This window comes from Pleurodeles waltl, chromosome 4_1 (assembly GCF_031143425.1).
Source record: "Pleurodeles waltl isolate 20211129_DDA chromosome 4_1, aPleWal1.hap1.20221129, whole genome shotgun sequence".
NCBI lineage: Eukaryota > Metazoa > Chordata > Amphibia > Caudata > Salamandridae > Pleurodeles > Pleurodeles waltl.
This window is the reverse complement of record NC_090442.1, coordinates 22204626-22222777: the sequence shown is the minus strand read 5'-3', so window position 1 is coordinate 22222777 and position 18152 is coordinate 22204626. Positions and strand designations below refer to the sequence as shown.

Here is an 18152-nt window from a genome sequence, read left to right as displayed (position 1 = left end):
AAAGTCACAACGTCATACGCTCGATTGCCACAGATCACCCTTGTTCTTGGGCATAGGTGAGGCCCTGCTACCTGGAATGAAATGGATTAGGCCAACAGTTGTCGCATGGTTTGGGATTGAACTCAGTTCCCCACAATTCAGATGATGCAGCAGCCGAAACCGAGCCGCCTCAATAGTATAATGAGAGCCGACATGACAGAGGCTAGCTGCACCTTTAAATCTAACACACCCTATTCTACATCCAGCAGCACCTGCATGAGATGGGTAGGTGAACAGTAGACACTCTCCGTCAAACACAACCTACTCTAAACCTACCCAGCAGGACCTGTAGGAGACTGCTGGGTGAGCATGAGGCACTCTATATTAAACCTAATCTCCTTCACACACTCCCATGCAGCACCTGTAGGAGACAAGTGCAGAGTGTCTTGTCCTAGAGGTCTGCCAGGGCTAGTTTGGTCTCATGTGTGATTAAATGTTCATTGGTTTCTGTCCAGAAATGCTTGGTGTTCACAGGGAACAGCAGACTTTGTTCTGGAAGGGCGTGGCGTTATGCTTATGACCGACAGTGACTAGACACCCACAAGTTCATTTATTGATAATCTACAGATAACTAGGGCACCGGATGCGGTCAGACTTTTCAAGGTGGAGAAGTAATCTTCCCTAGACCGCTGCAGTTATAGCTGAACCTTGGAAACCCTTTTTGGTCGGTTGTTACGAGTTGTTTTTTTGGAGAGATAAGCAACCTTTTTTCCAATATGCAAGATCAGAAATATTTGGGTTGCTTATCTGAGAAGTAAAGGCTTACTTCAGAAGATAATAGGTTTTGTTTCGGTCATCAGAGAGCACAAATGCTCTCACCCCAGGGGGGCAGAAACTCGTCTCAGAGGCAGGCTGGCACAGAACAGTCAGTCCTGTACTGAAGGATTGGGTAAAATACAGGGAGCATCTTCTAAGATGCACTCTGTGTGCAAATCCAACACTGGCATCAGTGTGGGTTTATTATTCTGAGAAGTTTGATACCAAACTTCCCAGTATTCAGGGTAGCCATTATGGAGTTATGGAGTTCGGTTTTCACAAACTCCCAGACCATATTCTTAATATGGCCACACTGTACTTAAAATGTCTAAGAATGGACTTAGACACTGTAGGGGCATATTGCTCATGCAGCTATGCCCTCACCTGTGGTATAGTGCACCCTGCCTTAGGGCTATAAGGCCTGCTAGAGGGGTGCCTTACCTATGCCACAGGAAGTATTTTGTGTGCATGGTATCCTGAGAGGGATGCCATGTCGACTTTGCCTTTTTCTCCCCACCAACACACACAATCTGCAATGGCAGTGTGCATGTGTTAGGTGAGGGGTCCCTTAGGGTGGCACAACACATGCTTCAGCCCTTAGAGACCTTCCCTGGTCACAGGGCCCCTGGTACCACTGGTACCTTTTACAAGGGACGTATCTGTGTGCCAGAGCTGTGCCAATTGTGGAAACAATGGTACATTTTTAGTGAAAGAACTTTGGTGCTGGGGCCTGGTTAGCAGGGTCCCGGCACACTTCTCATTCAAGTCAGCATCAATTTCAGGCAAAAAGTGGGTGGTAACTGCAACAGGGAGCCATTTTCCTACACCGTCTATCATTTTATTTTATTTTGTAATAATCAATGGTGCCTTTACATGTTGTACTTATCTGGTCACAATCATTGTGCTTTAAAGGTAAAGGTCAAATGTTAGGAAATGTCTTCTGACGAATTCCTTCCTATTCTGTTAACATAGAGACTGGTGTTTACTTTTCTTACTCTTACTGCAAAGCGATTGGAGTTTTTGAAGTACACTATGTGACAACCTTGCTGGTGTACATGCAGTGTGAAAGAAAAGGGGGTAGAATGTCATTTTCTGTAACACACAACAACATTTAAATACCTGTACCTTTCTTAAGTGCTGATATATTTCAGAATATATCACCAGTTAGGAAAGCAAAAAAGAAACACATTTTTGTGTAATTTTGAAGCGTGATGGCAACAAAGATTATAAAAGGATCAGAATAAACCAAGACAGTTAAATTGGGTGATGCACAAAGGATATTCACTGTAACTCGATTTCCATACATTATCCTTTACGTGCTATATAGCTTTATCAGTAAAGCTATATGTCTGCAAATTCAGCGGTCAGTTGGATGGAAGATGTGCCGTCTGTAAATGAATAATGCTTTAATATTGTACTATAGACTCACGCCCCACCACGCACAGTTGTTATCAATGATGTCCTTTCAAATGTTGCAATGATGGTATCAATGATGCTACTGAACATGTAATGAGTGATGTACTAGGCTGTGCATGGTGATGGTGTGTCTTACAGTTACTTCAGGGCACGAGTTATAGTTGTTAGTGATAATTATAACTGGTGAATTTCAGTGTTTTTAAAATTTAAAACGTTATGTTGTCACAAACATTTTCACCTAACTGTAAAAGCACTTTAAACAGTGAATTTCCAAGGTATTTTAATCCTTCTCCAAAAATCATTATTTTTAATCAAATCAACATTTCAGGAATTCATACAATGCAATGTTTAATAATAGTGATTATTACAAAAATGTTTAATACAGTTTTAATTAAAAAATCATAAAATCATAATGTCTGTGAGTCTTTTCTTAACATAGGTTTTATTATAATAAACGTTTTTGGTCTGGAAAATTTTAAAAGAAAGACCTGGAGAAATTTTTTTAATAAAACCAATGTGTCTCTTAGTCTTTCTTTTAACATTTTTTCAGGTCACAAAAAGGAAGTAAAAAACAAAAAAACACAAGAGGACCTTGTGCTCAAGCTGGAGACCATGAAGCTCTAGCTATGAGTGTTTTAAAAAAATATGGTAAGTTCTCCTGGGGTCATGGATTCAAAGACCCCATGAACTTATTGTTTTCTAAAAAATGTTGCTGGAAAGTTGCCGCACTCTATGAGGTTCCTCCCACAAACATTGAAAGAATGCTTGATGGTCTCCCTGTGCCTTCTAGGGCCACTGTCAAGCTGTAAAAAATATGCTTAAAAATCTCATGCAGGGTATTCAGCGGCTCTCTTTCAAGGAGCAGTTAATAGTAAACGTGTGCCTCCTGCCTCTCATTATTCTTTTTAATTTTGTTCTTTTTATTTTGTATGTTCCATGCAGCTCCTCTCCCCAAGCCTTTACAGGCCCTAGAGACTCCATCCCCAAGGCCATGTTCAGTTCCTTAGGGAAGGGGGCGTGCACCTCTGCAGGACTGTTTTCTACTTTATAGGTAGGGGTACTGTGTATCCCCCTTCCCGAGCCTCTGAACATTCACTAAAACTACTTCTACATTCATTGCAATGGTATGGTTTTTCCCCAGTGTATGTTCGCTGAGGTCTTTGTTGCTCTGATAATTGACTACAGTTATTCATACATTCACTGCACCTGAATGTTTTCCCCCAAGTGTGTTTGTTGATGTCTTTGTAGCTCTGATAATTGACTAAAGCACTTTGCATATTTACTGCACTTGAATGTTTTTTCTCCTGTGTATGTTTGTTGATGTCTTTGTCGATCTGATAACTGACTAAAGCTCTTCACACATTCACTGCATTTAAATGGCATTTCCCCTGTGTATGTTCGCTGATGACTTTGTAGTTTTTATAACCAACTAATGCACTTTGCACATTCACTGCACTTGAATGTTTTTTCCCCAGTGTGTCTTGGCTGATGTGTTTGGAGGTTTGATAGCTGACTAAAGCTCTTCACACATTCACTGCACTGGAATGGTTTTTCCCCCGTGTGTGTTCGTTGATGAATCCTGAGATTTGAGGAATCACTAAAACAACTCCCACATTCACTGCAATCATATGGTTTTTCCCCTGTGTGTGTTCGCTGATGTCTCTGTAGTTCTACTAATCGACTAAAGCTCTTCACACATTCACTGCACTTGAATGGCTTTTCCCCTGTGTGAGTTAGCTGATGAATCCTTAATCCTGAAGAGTCAACAAAACCACTGCCACATTCACTGCACTTGAATGGTTTTTCCCCTGTGTGTGTTCGCTGATGAATCCTGAGATTTGAGAAATTACTAAACCTACTTCCACATTCATTGCAAGGGTATGGTTTTTCCCCAGTGTGTGTTCGCAGATGTGTTTGGAGGTTTGATAATTGACTAAAGCTCTTCACACATTCACTGCACTTGTATGGTTTTTCTCCAGTGTGTGTTCGTTGATGTCTTTGTAGCTCTGATAATTGACTGAAGCACTTTGCACATTCACTGCACTTGAATGGTTTTTCTCCTATGTGCGTTCGTTGATGTCTTTGCAGGTCTGATAATTGACTAAAGCGCTTCACACATTCACTGCACTTGAATGGTTTTTCCCCTGTGTGTGTCCGTTGATGTCTTTGTAGGTCTGATAATTGACTAAAGCTCTTCACACATTCACTGCATTTAAATGGCTTTTCCCCTGTGTGTGTTCGCTGATGAACTTGTAGCTTTGATAACCAACTAAAGCACTTTGCACATTCACTGCACTTGAATGGTTTTTCCCCCGTGTGTGTTCGCTGATGTGTTTGGAGGTTTGATAATTGACTAAAGCTCTTCACACATTCACTGCACTTGAATGGTTTTTCCCCTGTGTGTGATCGCTGATGAATCCTGAGATTTGAGGATTCACTAAAACTACTCCCACATTCATTGCAAAGGTATGGTTTTTCACCTGTGTGTGTTCGCTGATGAATCCTGAGATTTGAGGAATCACTAAAACGACTCCCACATTCACTGCAACTGTATGGTTTTTCCCCTGTGTGTGTTCGTTGATGTCTCTGTAGTTCTACTAATCGACTAAAGCTCTTCACACATTCACTGCACTTAAATGGCTTTTCCCCTGTGTGTTTTAGCTGATGAATCCTTAATCCTGAAGAGTCAACAAAACCACTTCCACATTCACTGCACTTGAATGGTTTTTCCCCTGTGTGTGTTCGCTGATGAATCCTTAGATTTGAGGAATCACTAAACTTACATCCACATTCATTGCAAGGGTATGGTCTTTCCCCAGTGTGTGTTCGCAGATGTGTTTGGAGGTTTGATAACTGACGAAAGCACATCACACATTCACTGCACTTGTATGGTTTTTCTCCCGTGTGTGTTCGCTGATGATTCCTTAATGTTGAGGAACGACCAAAACTACTTCCACATTGATTGCAGTCATATGGTTTTTCCCCTGTGTGAGTTCGCTGATGTGTTTGTAGGTTTTGTAATCGACTAAAGCTCTTTACACATTCACTGCACTTGAATGGCTTTTCCCCTATGTGTGTTCGTTGATGCTCTATTATGTCTGCTGACTGGATAAAGTTCTTCCCACATTCACTGCACTTGAATGTTCTTTCTGATGTGTGGGTTTGTTGACATTGTAGGGTTGGTAAGTGACTAAAGCTCTTCCCACATTCACTGCAGTTGAATGGTTTTTCTCCTCTGTCTGTTCGTTGATGGTGCTTTAATAGAGATGCAGAACTAAAGCTCTCACTAAATGTGTATGATTTTCCTCTCTTGGTTAGTGTCTGTGGGTCAGGTATATATTTGTCTGCATCCCAAGACTGTGCTTCGTGACGGGCCAACATTGCTGATAAACCACTTATGTTATTCGAACAAGTCCTGTATGTGTGTGATAATTTGCACGTTTGATTTCTGATTTAACAATAACATGCAATAGTCATTAAATACTTGCAACTTTCATAATATGAATAAGGTTCTTTGTAGGTGATTGTGCCTTTAGATTGGATTATGGTTATGCACGCTTAAGGGTGAATATTCATCTTCCTTCTGGCTGGTGCAAATTGGGACAGTCCACTGTACTCGTCTTTCATTTACCCTTCAGTTGTCTGGCTCTACTCCGTTGTGCTTTTCTCCAGAAAGAGTTTACAATACACCTTGAGCACTGAATGACGGGCTGTTATCCCTTTAGAAGACAGATCACTGCTGTGACCACATCACACCGATCCCTTGAACAAAGCTGGTGTTGGACACCGATTTATACAGGAGGTGGTTTGTTACAGTTGTTGCCATCATTTTCTAGAGATCATCTCTGGGGTTGCACAGCTCGGACTCTTCCAATCACTCAACGGCCCTTGAGTGCTTTTTCCAGGATCTGTCTGTTTACGTGCAGGCCACTCTGTCACTGACTTCACTGATGTGTTCTTGAATACCGGAGCTCATTGTTGGTGACTGTTGTTTGCAGATTTGCAGTTTATCTTCATTATTCATTATGATTCTTGCATCCAAGGCTTGTTTCTGTAGGATATAAAGATATTTACAATTACTAAATGGAAACATAATGGAACGTGAATAGGCAATATTTAACTGGTTGTAAATAACATCTATTCTTTACCATCTTTGAAACTTAGCAAGAAATATTTCACCATACATGGATATTTAACCAAATGTTGTGTTGAACATGTCACATCTCATTAACTTCAGAAAAGAAGGTGATTTACCAGGGTTCACAGAGCAACTTAGTAAAGAAAGGGAGGTAACGGAGCACCTACAGCTACTGGTACAGTTTTAGGCAGATGCACATGGACACAATTTCATTTAAACAAGAAAACACTGTGGAAAAAGAGAGGGATCAGGAAGGGCTGTCGTTATTTCAGTAACTCTTCAGAAAGTAGATAACAAAGTTAACTATTAAAGAGGTATATAACAAAGGTAACTCTTCAGGGAAAATATAACAAAGGTAACTCTTCAGAGCTTTCCTGTTCACATCGGATCAGCTCAAATGCCAATTCCTATCTTTACCTTGCTGTTCATTACATCAACTTTAGACACTTTCAACAGCTCTCTTGGTTCAAGCATTTCTGGTTTTTTCTAACCTGGAAGATTGGAGCATCATTGTGAAGTGGGTTTCCAATAGCTATAACATCTGTCCATCTCCCTTAAACTAGCATAGCTTACAGGGCCTGGTTCTGGCCCTCAAAGACAACTTAAAAAGAAAGTCTTTAGTTCTTCCAAAGTTAGATAAAGTTCTGCTAGCTGCAGCTCCTTCTAGGGCTTTTTATGTAAAACAGAATGAGGGGTTCATTGTAATGCCCACTCTTTAGATTATACAAACAGAGAGGCAAAGATTGATCCATATTATTTAATATTCAAAGATATCAGTCATTTAGTCCTTATGGAGAATCCATCACAACCAATAATTTACCTGACATATCCCTGTAACAGATGTGTGCATAATAATCTTTTTCCCCCTTTTTCTACCTTTACGTTGCTTCTGACTTAATGATGTCCTTTCGGGCCCAGGATGCTACTTTGTGACTGAATGGGCATTTGGCAGAGCGGGAGGAGGTGTCCGTTATCCACAGGTGATGCAGCATTTTTACCTTTCCATATTTCTAATATTCAAGTTTACTTCATTTCCTGTCCTTCAGCTCCCCTATGTCTGCACTCACTCTGTAGCGTTCAGTAGAAGTCAAATAATGGCCTGTAAGTCAAGAGGCCATGGTTGTCAGCCCAGGATTACCAGCTTCACTTCAGAAGCTCACATGGGAGATAGAAACAGAGAAGGTGCACAGACAGGTGCTTATGAGGTACAAGTAGAGGAGCTACACAGGTGTAAGATCGATAAACAAACAATCACGAAACAATGGGCATCACGATAAAGAAAGGTACGTTTATTTTTCATAAAATAAAGCCCCAGCCATCAATTGCCTTCAGCGCCCGTCAATCCTCCAACCGTATTCCACCGCCGCGAGCTCCGCAATCGCCCAGAGACTGCACGAGGATTCTTCCTCGGCATCTCCGTGGAGACCTGCGCGCAGTGCGGCTCGGCGCGCGCTGCACGGCTCCAATACATCACACATCTCCCCCACTTATAATGAACAAATATTTAAACACAGGAACATATCTTAATACATATACATCATGAACATTGACCAAACACAACCATATGTAATTAAATTAAATAAATTAACTGCATTCCAAACGGATACACCATAAGCTCTTTTAGATAAATAACATTAGAATTAGACCATAGTCATTCAGCTGTTCAGGATAGAACATAGTCTTTCAGGTGTTCAGGAGAATTCTTGCTCCGACAACTTCTCCTTATCCCTTCATCCCTAGTACCACCACCATAAGATCTGTCACTTTGTGTTCTTGGCTCAAGACCATTACTACTGTAATTTCTATTACATGAATCCGGTTGTACAAACTCATTAAACCTAACAACGCGGTTCATGTTCCAAATTCTGCCATCAGAAGTTTTTATAGCGTTTTTAAATAACTTGATCACCACCAAGGGTCTTGTGAAACTTGAATCTTTTACACATCCAGTAGGTGCTTTAATCTTCACCACATCACCTACAACAAGCTTCAATTCCGAAACTTTCTTTCTTGTATCAAATTCTTGCTTTCTCTTTTCTATAAGTCTTAATTCTGGGTCCCGCCAATCAGAATTGTCTAAATTAAAACAATTTTTCCTCCACTCCATCCATCCAGGACAGAGCTTGGTGTTAGGTAACCTCCTCTTGAACAAAACAAAAGGAGATTTTCCAGTGGTGGCATGCGGTGAAAATCGATAATTTGTGATCCTCTTCAACAGCTCCATCTTCCAATTTAAAGCGTTCACCTTTGCCAACTGAATACTTTCTTTAATAAATGTATTAAACCTCTCTACTGCACCATTAGTCTCAGGATGAAATATCGCTGATCTTTTGTGTTTGATCCCACATTCACTCATATATTTCTCAAAATTTGAGGAACAAAACTGCGGACCATTGTCAGATAATAGTGATTTAGGAAAACCTTCTTTCCTAAAAATGTCCTCCAAGAAACATATAACATTGGAAGAGGAAACATCACGTACACTTTTGACCTCCACCCATCTGGAAAACAGATCAATCAAAACGATCAGATATGGGGTGGAATGTTCTCCCGCTAATGGACCAACAATGTCTATTGCAATCTCATCCCATGGTTTACATGGCAATTGTCTACAAAACATTGGTACATTTCGAGTCCTCAAAATTTTATCACTATGTGAACATTGTATACAGTTTCTGACCACACGTTCCACCTCCGAATCCATCCCTGGCCACCAAAAACCTTCTCTCAAATTCCCTTTTGTCTTCACAATTCCCAGATGGCCTTCATGAGCTTGGTTTATTATTTTAGCCCTTAATTGTTAGGGTTTGTACACAGCAAAGAGCATGTCCCCTCTCACTGCACTAGTGGGTTCTGTAATAGCTCCCTTTTAAACTTACTATTGAAAGCCTTTCTTGTTATCTCACCTTCCCCCCCCTAGGCTTCTGTGTATGTTGTTTAATGTGCTGTTTTGTTTACACATTGGGCCTTGCTTTTACCAAGGCTTCTTTAAAACACTCCTCCCTAGGCCATGTGTTAATCCAACTCATTTGCATAATAACTGAAACTCATCCACACCCAGCTCTTCAAACCACACCCAGCTCTGCACACCTTCCAAGAACATGTGCAGCATGTGAGGACCACACCCAGCCCTTCAAACCACACCCAGCCCTGTCTATAAAAGGCATCCCCCGAGCCTCACCCAGTGCTTGTGCTCGTCTACCTCCCGCTTACCTGAGAACAGATCCCTCGGCGCTGGCACTCCTGCTCTTTACAGACTTTCATTGACTTCAATGGGCGCAGCTTCTGGCTCTTCCGTCTTCCGGTTTCCGGTTCCTCCTTGTTTCAGCCTCTCTCCTATGAGTAACCTGCAAAAGAGAAAGAAGACAAGGTTAGACTGATCAGTATCTCTTGCCAGCAACAAGTAAGTGCAAAACTTTTTATTACCTGAAAGAACTTTGACAACAATTTCTGGATTCGTGTATAGACAATTTGAAACGAAATACCTTCCACGAACATTGTGATTCAAACTCTTTGATACAAGAATATTTTGCAGAACTTTGTGAAGCAAACATTGTTTTTTCTCATGGAACTTTTAAGAATCGAACAGTGGAAACCATTAACAGCAAGGCAAACAGTAAATCAAGGACTTGCACAAATTACATGCTGTATTTTGATGTAAAAGTACAGTATTTGTTTTATAAAAGATTCTGGAAATATGGGAAAAGTGAGTCTGCTATTGGGAATTTAGGCTTTAGTTATATTATGATGAATGTTTGATATTGGTAATTCTGATAACGGTATTTGTTTAATGTTTTAGAAGCTTTACAGTAATAGAAAACACATCCCAGAGCAGTAACACATTCCAAACCTGGAAACTAGAGACCAGGATCCAAGAGGTACTTTTAGAAGAGAATTTCTAATAAATAAAGGGATAGTCAGGAACCCATTTAGGAATAGGTTGCACTTATCTGTTCTTTGTTTATGTTTCATTAGGCACCAGTTTCTACAGAAGTCAGAAAGGGGTGCAGATTTGTGCAGCACTTCAACAGTGGAAACGCAAGAACGGTGTTGTCTCTCTTTTTTATTTTATCCACTTCCCCCCTTCCCTTGAGCTTCTGTTCTTAGTGCACTGTTTTAAAAACTAGTGTGCTGGAACAAGCAGTTTCAGGGTGGGGTTGGATTGTCTTCAACCTCCATCAGAACTGAACAAGAACTCAGGTGAGCTGGGCTTTGACAGAAGCACAAGCCCCAATTTTTTTTTCGTTCTGGTGGACGATGAATACTGGGGAAGAAATAGAGGGCATTGACGTCACGGATATGGCGCAGGCCCTAAATGAGGACTTGGCTCATAATGTATCAGTGTCTGGCATCTTGCAACATATGCAAGAGGAAATAGAGAGATTAAAGATGGAGAATACCTCTTTAAAACAGGATTTAAGCAGGTATAAATTTAGGGGATCTCAGTGGAACACAGCTTCTACGCCTTTGTTTAAAACCTCCTCAGAGACAGGGGCGCCATCAAAACATACAACTTTGCCTTCCCCAGTTGAGGTTACTGTTAATGTTCCTAATGTTGTGCCCTTAGCAGCACCTGAACGTTTTCATGGAGATAGTAACAAATTCCATGTTTTTATCAATCAATGTCAATTACACTTCATTTGTAAGCCACAACAGTTCTCTACTGATGATACGTAAGTGGCATTCGTCTTGTCTTATTTGGGTGGCACAGCAGCCAATTGGTCAATTCCTTTCGTGGATAGATTGATCCCATCCTCCATAATTGGAATCAATTTAAACGTACCATGACCAGCCTTTTTGCAAAACACACATTCATGCAGGCAAGTGATAATGAGCTTTTAAATCTTAAACAAGGTAACAAGGATTTATTGACCTATCTCACTAGTTTTAATCGTTTACTCACCGAGACACAGTGGCCAGAAGAAAAGCGTGTCTCTCTTTTTTATAAAGGTTTGAGAGACGAGTTAAAAGACGCGCTGGCTCATATCGTTGATTTGCCAAAAGACTATTCGGACTTTGTAGATTTAGTTGTGAAATTAGAACATAGACTAGGAGAAAGAAAGGGAGATAAATACAAACTGGAATCACGGTTAACTTTTATTAGACACGAGAAGAAAGACACAGATAATAAACTCCCTGAACCAGAGCCTATGCAAATAGGGACACTCAGAGGTCCACTCACATCAGAGGAAAAAGAAAGAAGGAGAAAATTTCAATTATGTTTATATTGTGGCAGGGCAGGTCACTTTGCCAGAGAATGTCCAGTAAAGCCTAAAACTCCACGAAAGGGTGCTGTTTCCTCCACCTCCTCAACTGAATCGGGAAACGATTAAGCTCGACAAGGGGAGAGGTTACTTGTTCGAGAAAACATCTTAATCAAACCTCTAATGCTGCAGCCTTCAGCGTACCGCACATACCTAGACATTTCATAATTCAGGTCGTTTTAATTGTTACTACCCAAGTGAGGCATTCTCTCCCTGTCCTACTGGACTCAGGCGCGACAGGAAATTTTGTGGATAATAAGTTAGCTGAAATCTTAGGACTTCCTATGTGCCTAAAGCCTTGTCCAGAAGCAGTATGTGCAGTGGATGGGTCAGAATTGACCTCTGGATTAATCACAAAACAAACAAGTCCACTTGTTATGGTCTGTCAGAACGGGCACACAGAGGTGATTAGCTTTGATCTGATAGATACTCCTAATTTTGGTTTGATTCTCGGGGTACCCTGGTTAACAACTCATAACCCAAAAATTGATTGGGTGAATAGAACTGTTACTTTGGATTCCTCTTTCTGTAGAACCAATTGCTATCAAGAAGCAGGTACAGAACAGAGCACAGTATTACACTGTGCTAGTGTTACACAAGATGAACCAAGTCTCCCTCCTGAATATTCTGACTTTAAAGACGTCTTTGATCCAGTAAAGGCTAGTGTGCTGCCCCCACATCGGTCTTATGACTGCCGTATAGATCTTATCCCAGGGGCCCCTTTACCTAATAAAAGAGTATATGCTTTGACTGACGAAGAAACCAAATACTTAAGAACCTACCTAGATGACCTATTATAGTCTGGGTTCATCCGTCATTCCACATCTCCGGTGTCATCTCCACTCTTTTTTATCCCGAAGCCGGATAAATCCCTGCGCGCGTGTATCGATTATAGAGGACTAAATAAGGCTACAATAAAGAATAAATATCCTCTTCCTCTAATACCTGTGTTGTTGGATCAATTAAGACATTCTACTGTATACACTAAACTAGATCTGCGGGGAGCTTACCACCTGGTCCGAGTAAAAGAGGGGGATGAGTGGAAGACAGCTTTCAAGACAAAGTTTGGTTTATTTGAGTACACAGTAATGCCCTTTGGGTTATGTAATGCCCCTGCGGCCTTTCAGTTCTTTATAAATGAGGTCCTACACGAATTCCTGGACGTTTGTGTCATAGTATACATAGACGACATCCTCATTTACTCTAAGAACTCAGAAGAACATACCCAACATGTTCGTGCAGTATTATCAAAGTTAAAAGAAAATCATCTTTTTGCTAAGTTAGAAAAGTGTACTTTTAATGTCAACAAGGTGGACTTTTTAGGATACTGCCTGTCACCTCAAGGAATAACTATGGATGTAAAGAAAATCAGTGCTATTGCTGATTGGCCAGAACCATCCTCTGTAAAAGATATTCAGAAATTTCTGGGTTTCGCCAATTTTTATAGGAGGTTTATTGCACATTTTGCAGACATTGCGGCCCCAGTAACTACCTTGTTGCGGAAAGGGCAACGATTTCTTTGGACTGATGAGGCGGCACACGCCTTTCAACTCCTAAAACAAAAGTTCACTTCAGCCCCAATTCTGAAACATCCTGATCCTGACTTGCCCTTTTTTGTTGAAGCGGATGCTTCACAAGTAGCTTTAGGAGGAGTTCTCTCTCAACGAGATGCAGTAGATGGCCAGTTACATCCTATAGCCTTCTATTCCAAAAAGTTATTGCCAGCTGAATAAAATTACACTGTGGCTGAAAGGGAACTACTAGCTATCAAAGTAGCCTTTTCAGAATGGAGGCACCATTTAATGGGAGCCAAGTACCCAGTTACAATCTTTTCTGACCATAAGAACCTACAGTTTTTTGGATCACTTAAAGCACTAACACCACGTCAGATGCGCTGGTAATTTTTTTTTAGCACATTTGACTTTGTTATAACCTATAGACCAGGTGCACAACAAATTCAATCTGATGTGTTATCTAGATACGGACATACCTCAGACATGAAACAAGATAAAATAGGAGAACCCATTATTCCTCCCCAAAAGTTGTTGGCACCAGTACAACAGAAGGATTTCATCACAGATCTATATAATGCACACATGCAAATAGCACCTCAGGATTGGTTAAAGGATTCCCATAACACAATACAACGAGGTTTATTGTATCACGACAACATGCTGTTAGTGCCCACCTCTGAATTACAAACACAGGTGATAATTTGGCATCACGCCTCACCGTTGGCAGGTCATCCTGGTTGGGTAAAAACCCTGGAAAATGTGCAAAAACACTTTTGGTGGGACACTATAAGAAAGGACATTAAGCAATTTGTCACTACCTGTCCAATTTGTGCAAGACATAAATCTTCTCATAAGGCTCCTGACGGCTTGTTAATACCAATGCCAACACCCAAACAACCTTGGCACACTGTGAGCGTAGACTTTATTGTAGGTTTATGTGAGAAAGTAGCCTCTTTCTAGCCTTGTTACCCCCACTTTTGGCCTGTTTGTGAGTGTATGTCAGGGTGTTTTCACTGTCTCACTGGGATCCTGCCAGCCAGGGCCCAGTGCTCAAAGTGAAAACCCTATGTTTTCAGTATGTTTGTTATGTGTCACTGGGACCCTGCTAGTCAGGACCCCAGTGCTCATAAGTTTGTGGCCTATATGTATGTGTTCCCTGTGTGGTGCCTAACTGTCTCACTGAGGCTCTGCTAACCAGAACCTCAGTGGTTATGCTCTCTCATTTCATTCAAATTGTCACTAACAGGCTAGTGACCATTTTTACCAATTTACATTGGCTTACTGGAACACCCTTATAATTCCCTAGTATATGGTACTGAGGTACCTAGGGTATTGGGGTTCCAGGAGATCCCTATGGGCTGCAGCATTTCTTTTGCCACCCATAGGGAGCTCTGACAATTCTTACACAGGCCTGCCACTGCAGCCTGAGTGAAATAACGTCCACGTTATTTCACAGCCATTTTACACTGCACTTAAGTAACTTATAAGTCACCTATATGTCTAACCTTTACCTGGTAAAGGTTAGGTGCAAAGTTACTTAGTGTGAGGGCACCCTGGCACTAGCCAAGGTGCCCCCACATTGTTCAGAGCCAATTCCCTGAACTTTGTGAGTGCGGGGACACCATTACACGCGTGCACTACATATAGGTCACTACCTATATGTAGCTTCACAATGGTAACTCCGAATATGGCCATGTAACATGTCTATGATCATGGAATTGCCCCCTCTATGCCATCCTGGCATAGTTGGCACAATCCCATGATCCCAGTGGTCTGTAGCACAGACCCTGGTACTGCCAAACTGCCCTTCCTGGGGTTTCACTGCAGCTGCTGCTGCTGCCAACCCCTCAGACAGGCAGCTGCCCTCCTGGGGTCCAGCCAGGCCTGGCCCAGGATGGCAGAACAAAGAACTTCCTCTGAGAGAGGGTGTGACACCCTCTCCCTTTGGAAAATGGTGTGAAGGCAGGGGAGGAGTAGCCTCCCCCAGCCTCTGGAAATACTTTGTTGGGCACAGAGGTGCCCAATTCTGCATAAGCCAGTCTACACCGGTTCAGGGGACCCCTTAGCCCTGCTCTGGCGCGAAACTGGACAAAGGAAAGGGGAGTGACCACTCCCCTGACCTGCACCTCCCCTGGGAGGTGTCCAGAGCTCCTCCAGTGTGCTCCAGACCTCTGCCATCTTGGAAATAGAGGTGCTGCTGGCACACTGGACTGCTCTGAGTGGCCAGTGCCACCAGGTGACGTCAGAGACTCCTGCTGATAGGCTCCTTCAGGTGTTAGTAGCCTATCCTCTCTCCTAGGTAGCCAAACCCTCTTTTCTGGCTATTTAGGGTCTCTGTCTCTGGGGAAACTTCAGATAACGAATGCAAGAGCTCATCCGAGTTCCTCTGCATCTCTCTCTTCACCTTCTGATAAGGAATCGACTGCTGACCACGCTGGAAGCCTGCAAACCTGCAACATAGTAGCAAAGACGACTACTGCAACTCTGTAACGCTGATCCTGCCGCCTTCTCGACTGTTTTCCTGCTTGTGCATGCTGTGGGGGTAGCCTGCCTCCTCTCTGCACCAGAAGCTCCGAAGAAATCTCCCGTGGGTCGACGGAATCTTCCCCCTGCAACCGCAGGCACCAAAAAGCTGCATTACCGGTCCCTTGGGTCTCCTCTCAGCACGACGAGCGAGGTCCCTCGAATCCAGCGACTCTGTCCAAGTGACCCCCACAGTCCAGTGACTCTTCAGTCCAAGTTTGGTGGAGGTAAGTCCTTGCCTCACCTCGCTGGGCTGCATTGCTGGGAACCACGACTTTGCAGCTACTCCGGCCCCTGTGCACTTCCGGCGGAAATCCTTTGTGCACAGCCAAGCCTGGGTCCACGGCACTCTAACCTGCATTGCACGACTTTCTAAGTTGGTCTCCAGCGACGTGGGACTCCTTTGTGCAACTTCGGCGAGCACCGTTTCACGCATCCTCGTAGTGCCTGTTTCTGCCACTTCTCCGGGTGCTACCTGCTTCAGTGAGGGCTCTTTGTCTTGCTCGACGTCCCCTCTCTCTTCAGGTCCAATTTGCGACCTCCTGGTCCCTCCTGGGCCCCAGCAGCATCCAAAAACGCCAAACGCACGATTTGTGACTAGCAAGGCTTGTTGGCGTCCTTTCAGCGGGAAAACACTTCTGCACGACTCTCCACGGCGAGAGGGATCCGTCCACCAAAGGGGAAGTCTCTAGCCCTTTTCGTTCCTGCAGAAACCTCAGCTTCTTCTGTCCAGTAGAAGCTTCTTTGCACCCGCAGCTGGCATTTCCTGGGCATCTGCCCATCTCCGACTTGCTTGTGACTTTTGGACTTGGTCCCCTTGTTCCACAGGTACCCTAGATTGGAAATCCACAGTTGTTGCATTGCTGGTTTGTGTCTTTCATGCATTATTCCTCTAACACGACTTCTTGGTCCTTAGGGGAACTTTAGTGCACTTTGCACTCACTTTTCAGGGTCTTGGGGAGGGTTATTTTTCTAACTCTCACTATTTTCTAATAGTCCCAGCGACCCTCTACAAGGTCACATAGGTTTGGGGTCCATTCGTGGTTCGCATTCCACTTTTGGAGTATATGGTTTGTGTTGCCCCTATCCCTATGTTTCCCCATTGCATCCTATTGTAACTATACATTGTTTGCACTGTTTTCTAAGACTATACTGCATATTTTTGCTATTGTGTATATATATCTTGTGTATATTTCCTATCCTCTCACTGAGGGTACACTCCAAGATACTTTGGCATATTGTCATAAAAATAAAGTACCTTTATTTTTAGTATAACTGTGTATTGTGTTTTCTTATGATATTGTGCATATGACACTAAGTGGTACTGTAGTAGCTTCACACGTCTCCTAGTTCAGCCTAAGCTGCTCTGCTAAGCTACCATTATCTATCAGCCTAAGCTGCTAGACACCCTATACACTAATAAGGGATAACTGGGCCTGGTGCAAGGTGCAAGTACCCCTTGGTACTCACTACAAGCCAGTCCAGCCTCCTACATTGGTTGTGCAGTGGTGGGATAAGTGCTTTGAGACTACTTACCACTCTTGTCATTGTACTTTTCATAAGAGAAAAATATACAAAACAAGGTCAGTGTATATACACATAGCCAAAAAGTTTTGCATTTCCTCTTTTCACTCTTTTCTAAGTGCTGAAAAGTACTTCTAACTTTCTAAAAAGTTCTAAAAAGTTAAAAAAGTTTTTTTCTCTGTCTTTCTAAAAGCTCTGACAAACTTTTTTTCTTTTACTATCACTTTAACTCTCTCTAAAAATGTCTGGCACAGGCCAAAATGTTGATCTGTCCAAACTTGCATATGACAACCTTAGCTGGAAAAGAGCAAGGAGTCTCTGTATAGAGATAGGTTTGAGTGTAGGGAAGAATCCTTCCTTGGAACTGTTACTTAACATGCTTAGAGAACAGGATAAGGCCATAGGTGCCTCATCTGTTGAAAAAGTACCTAATAGTTCTCAGTCTGATTCAGGGACTCCCCCAGGAAAAGATTCAGGAAAGAAACTTCCTAGCCTGCCCATTACTAGACAGTCTAGCATAGTTGGTAATGATGATGAGCCACACCATACAAATAGTGTTGTCTCACATCATAGCAAAAGCATTTATTCTTACCATACTCGTAGTAATGTTTCTGTTAACCAAGCTGTTAGGGTGGCTTCTGTAAGGGACAGGTCTCCTTCTGTTCATTCCCATCATACCTCTGTATCTAGGAATGTCCCTCCCACCCACCCTGATGACAGATTGTTAGAAAGGGAGCTCAATAGATTGAGAGTGGAACAAACCAGACTGAAGCTCAAGAAGCAACAGCTGGATTTGGATAGGCAGTCTTTAGAATTAGAGAAGGAAAGACAGAAGTTGGGTTTAGAAAGCCATGGTGGCAGCAGCAGTATTCCCCATAGTCATCCTGCAAAAGAGCATGATTCCAGGAATCTGCACAAGATAGTTCCCCCTTATAAGGAGGGGGATGACATTAACAAGTGGTTTGCTGCACTTGAGAG

At 42.4% G+C, this 18152-nt stretch overlaps 1 protein-coding gene across 2 annotated transcripts in view; it reads right to left on the bottom strand.

The window, feature by feature from the left end:
- Positions 1 to 2480: 2480 nt before the first annotated feature.
- Positions 2481 to 18152, bottom strand: part of LOC138287271 (zinc finger protein 268-like) — a 55721-nt gene continuing 40049 nt past the window's right edge. Inside the window, exons 3-4 of one of the 2 annotated variants that reach the window (XM_069227631.1) lie at positions 9563 to 9696; positions 2564 to 6262 (exon numbers count right to left, since the gene is read on the bottom strand). In XM_069227631.1, the coding sequence (XP_069083732.1) occupies positions 3631 to 5592 (1962 nt within the window). In that variant the 5' untranslated portion in view covers positions 5593 to 6262; positions 9563 to 9696 and the 3' untranslated portion in view covers positions 2564 to 3630. Of the gene's footprint in view, positions 6263 to 9562; positions 9697 to 18152 lie in introns of both variants that reach the window. The other variant, XM_069227633.1, reaches the window with a different exon arrangement.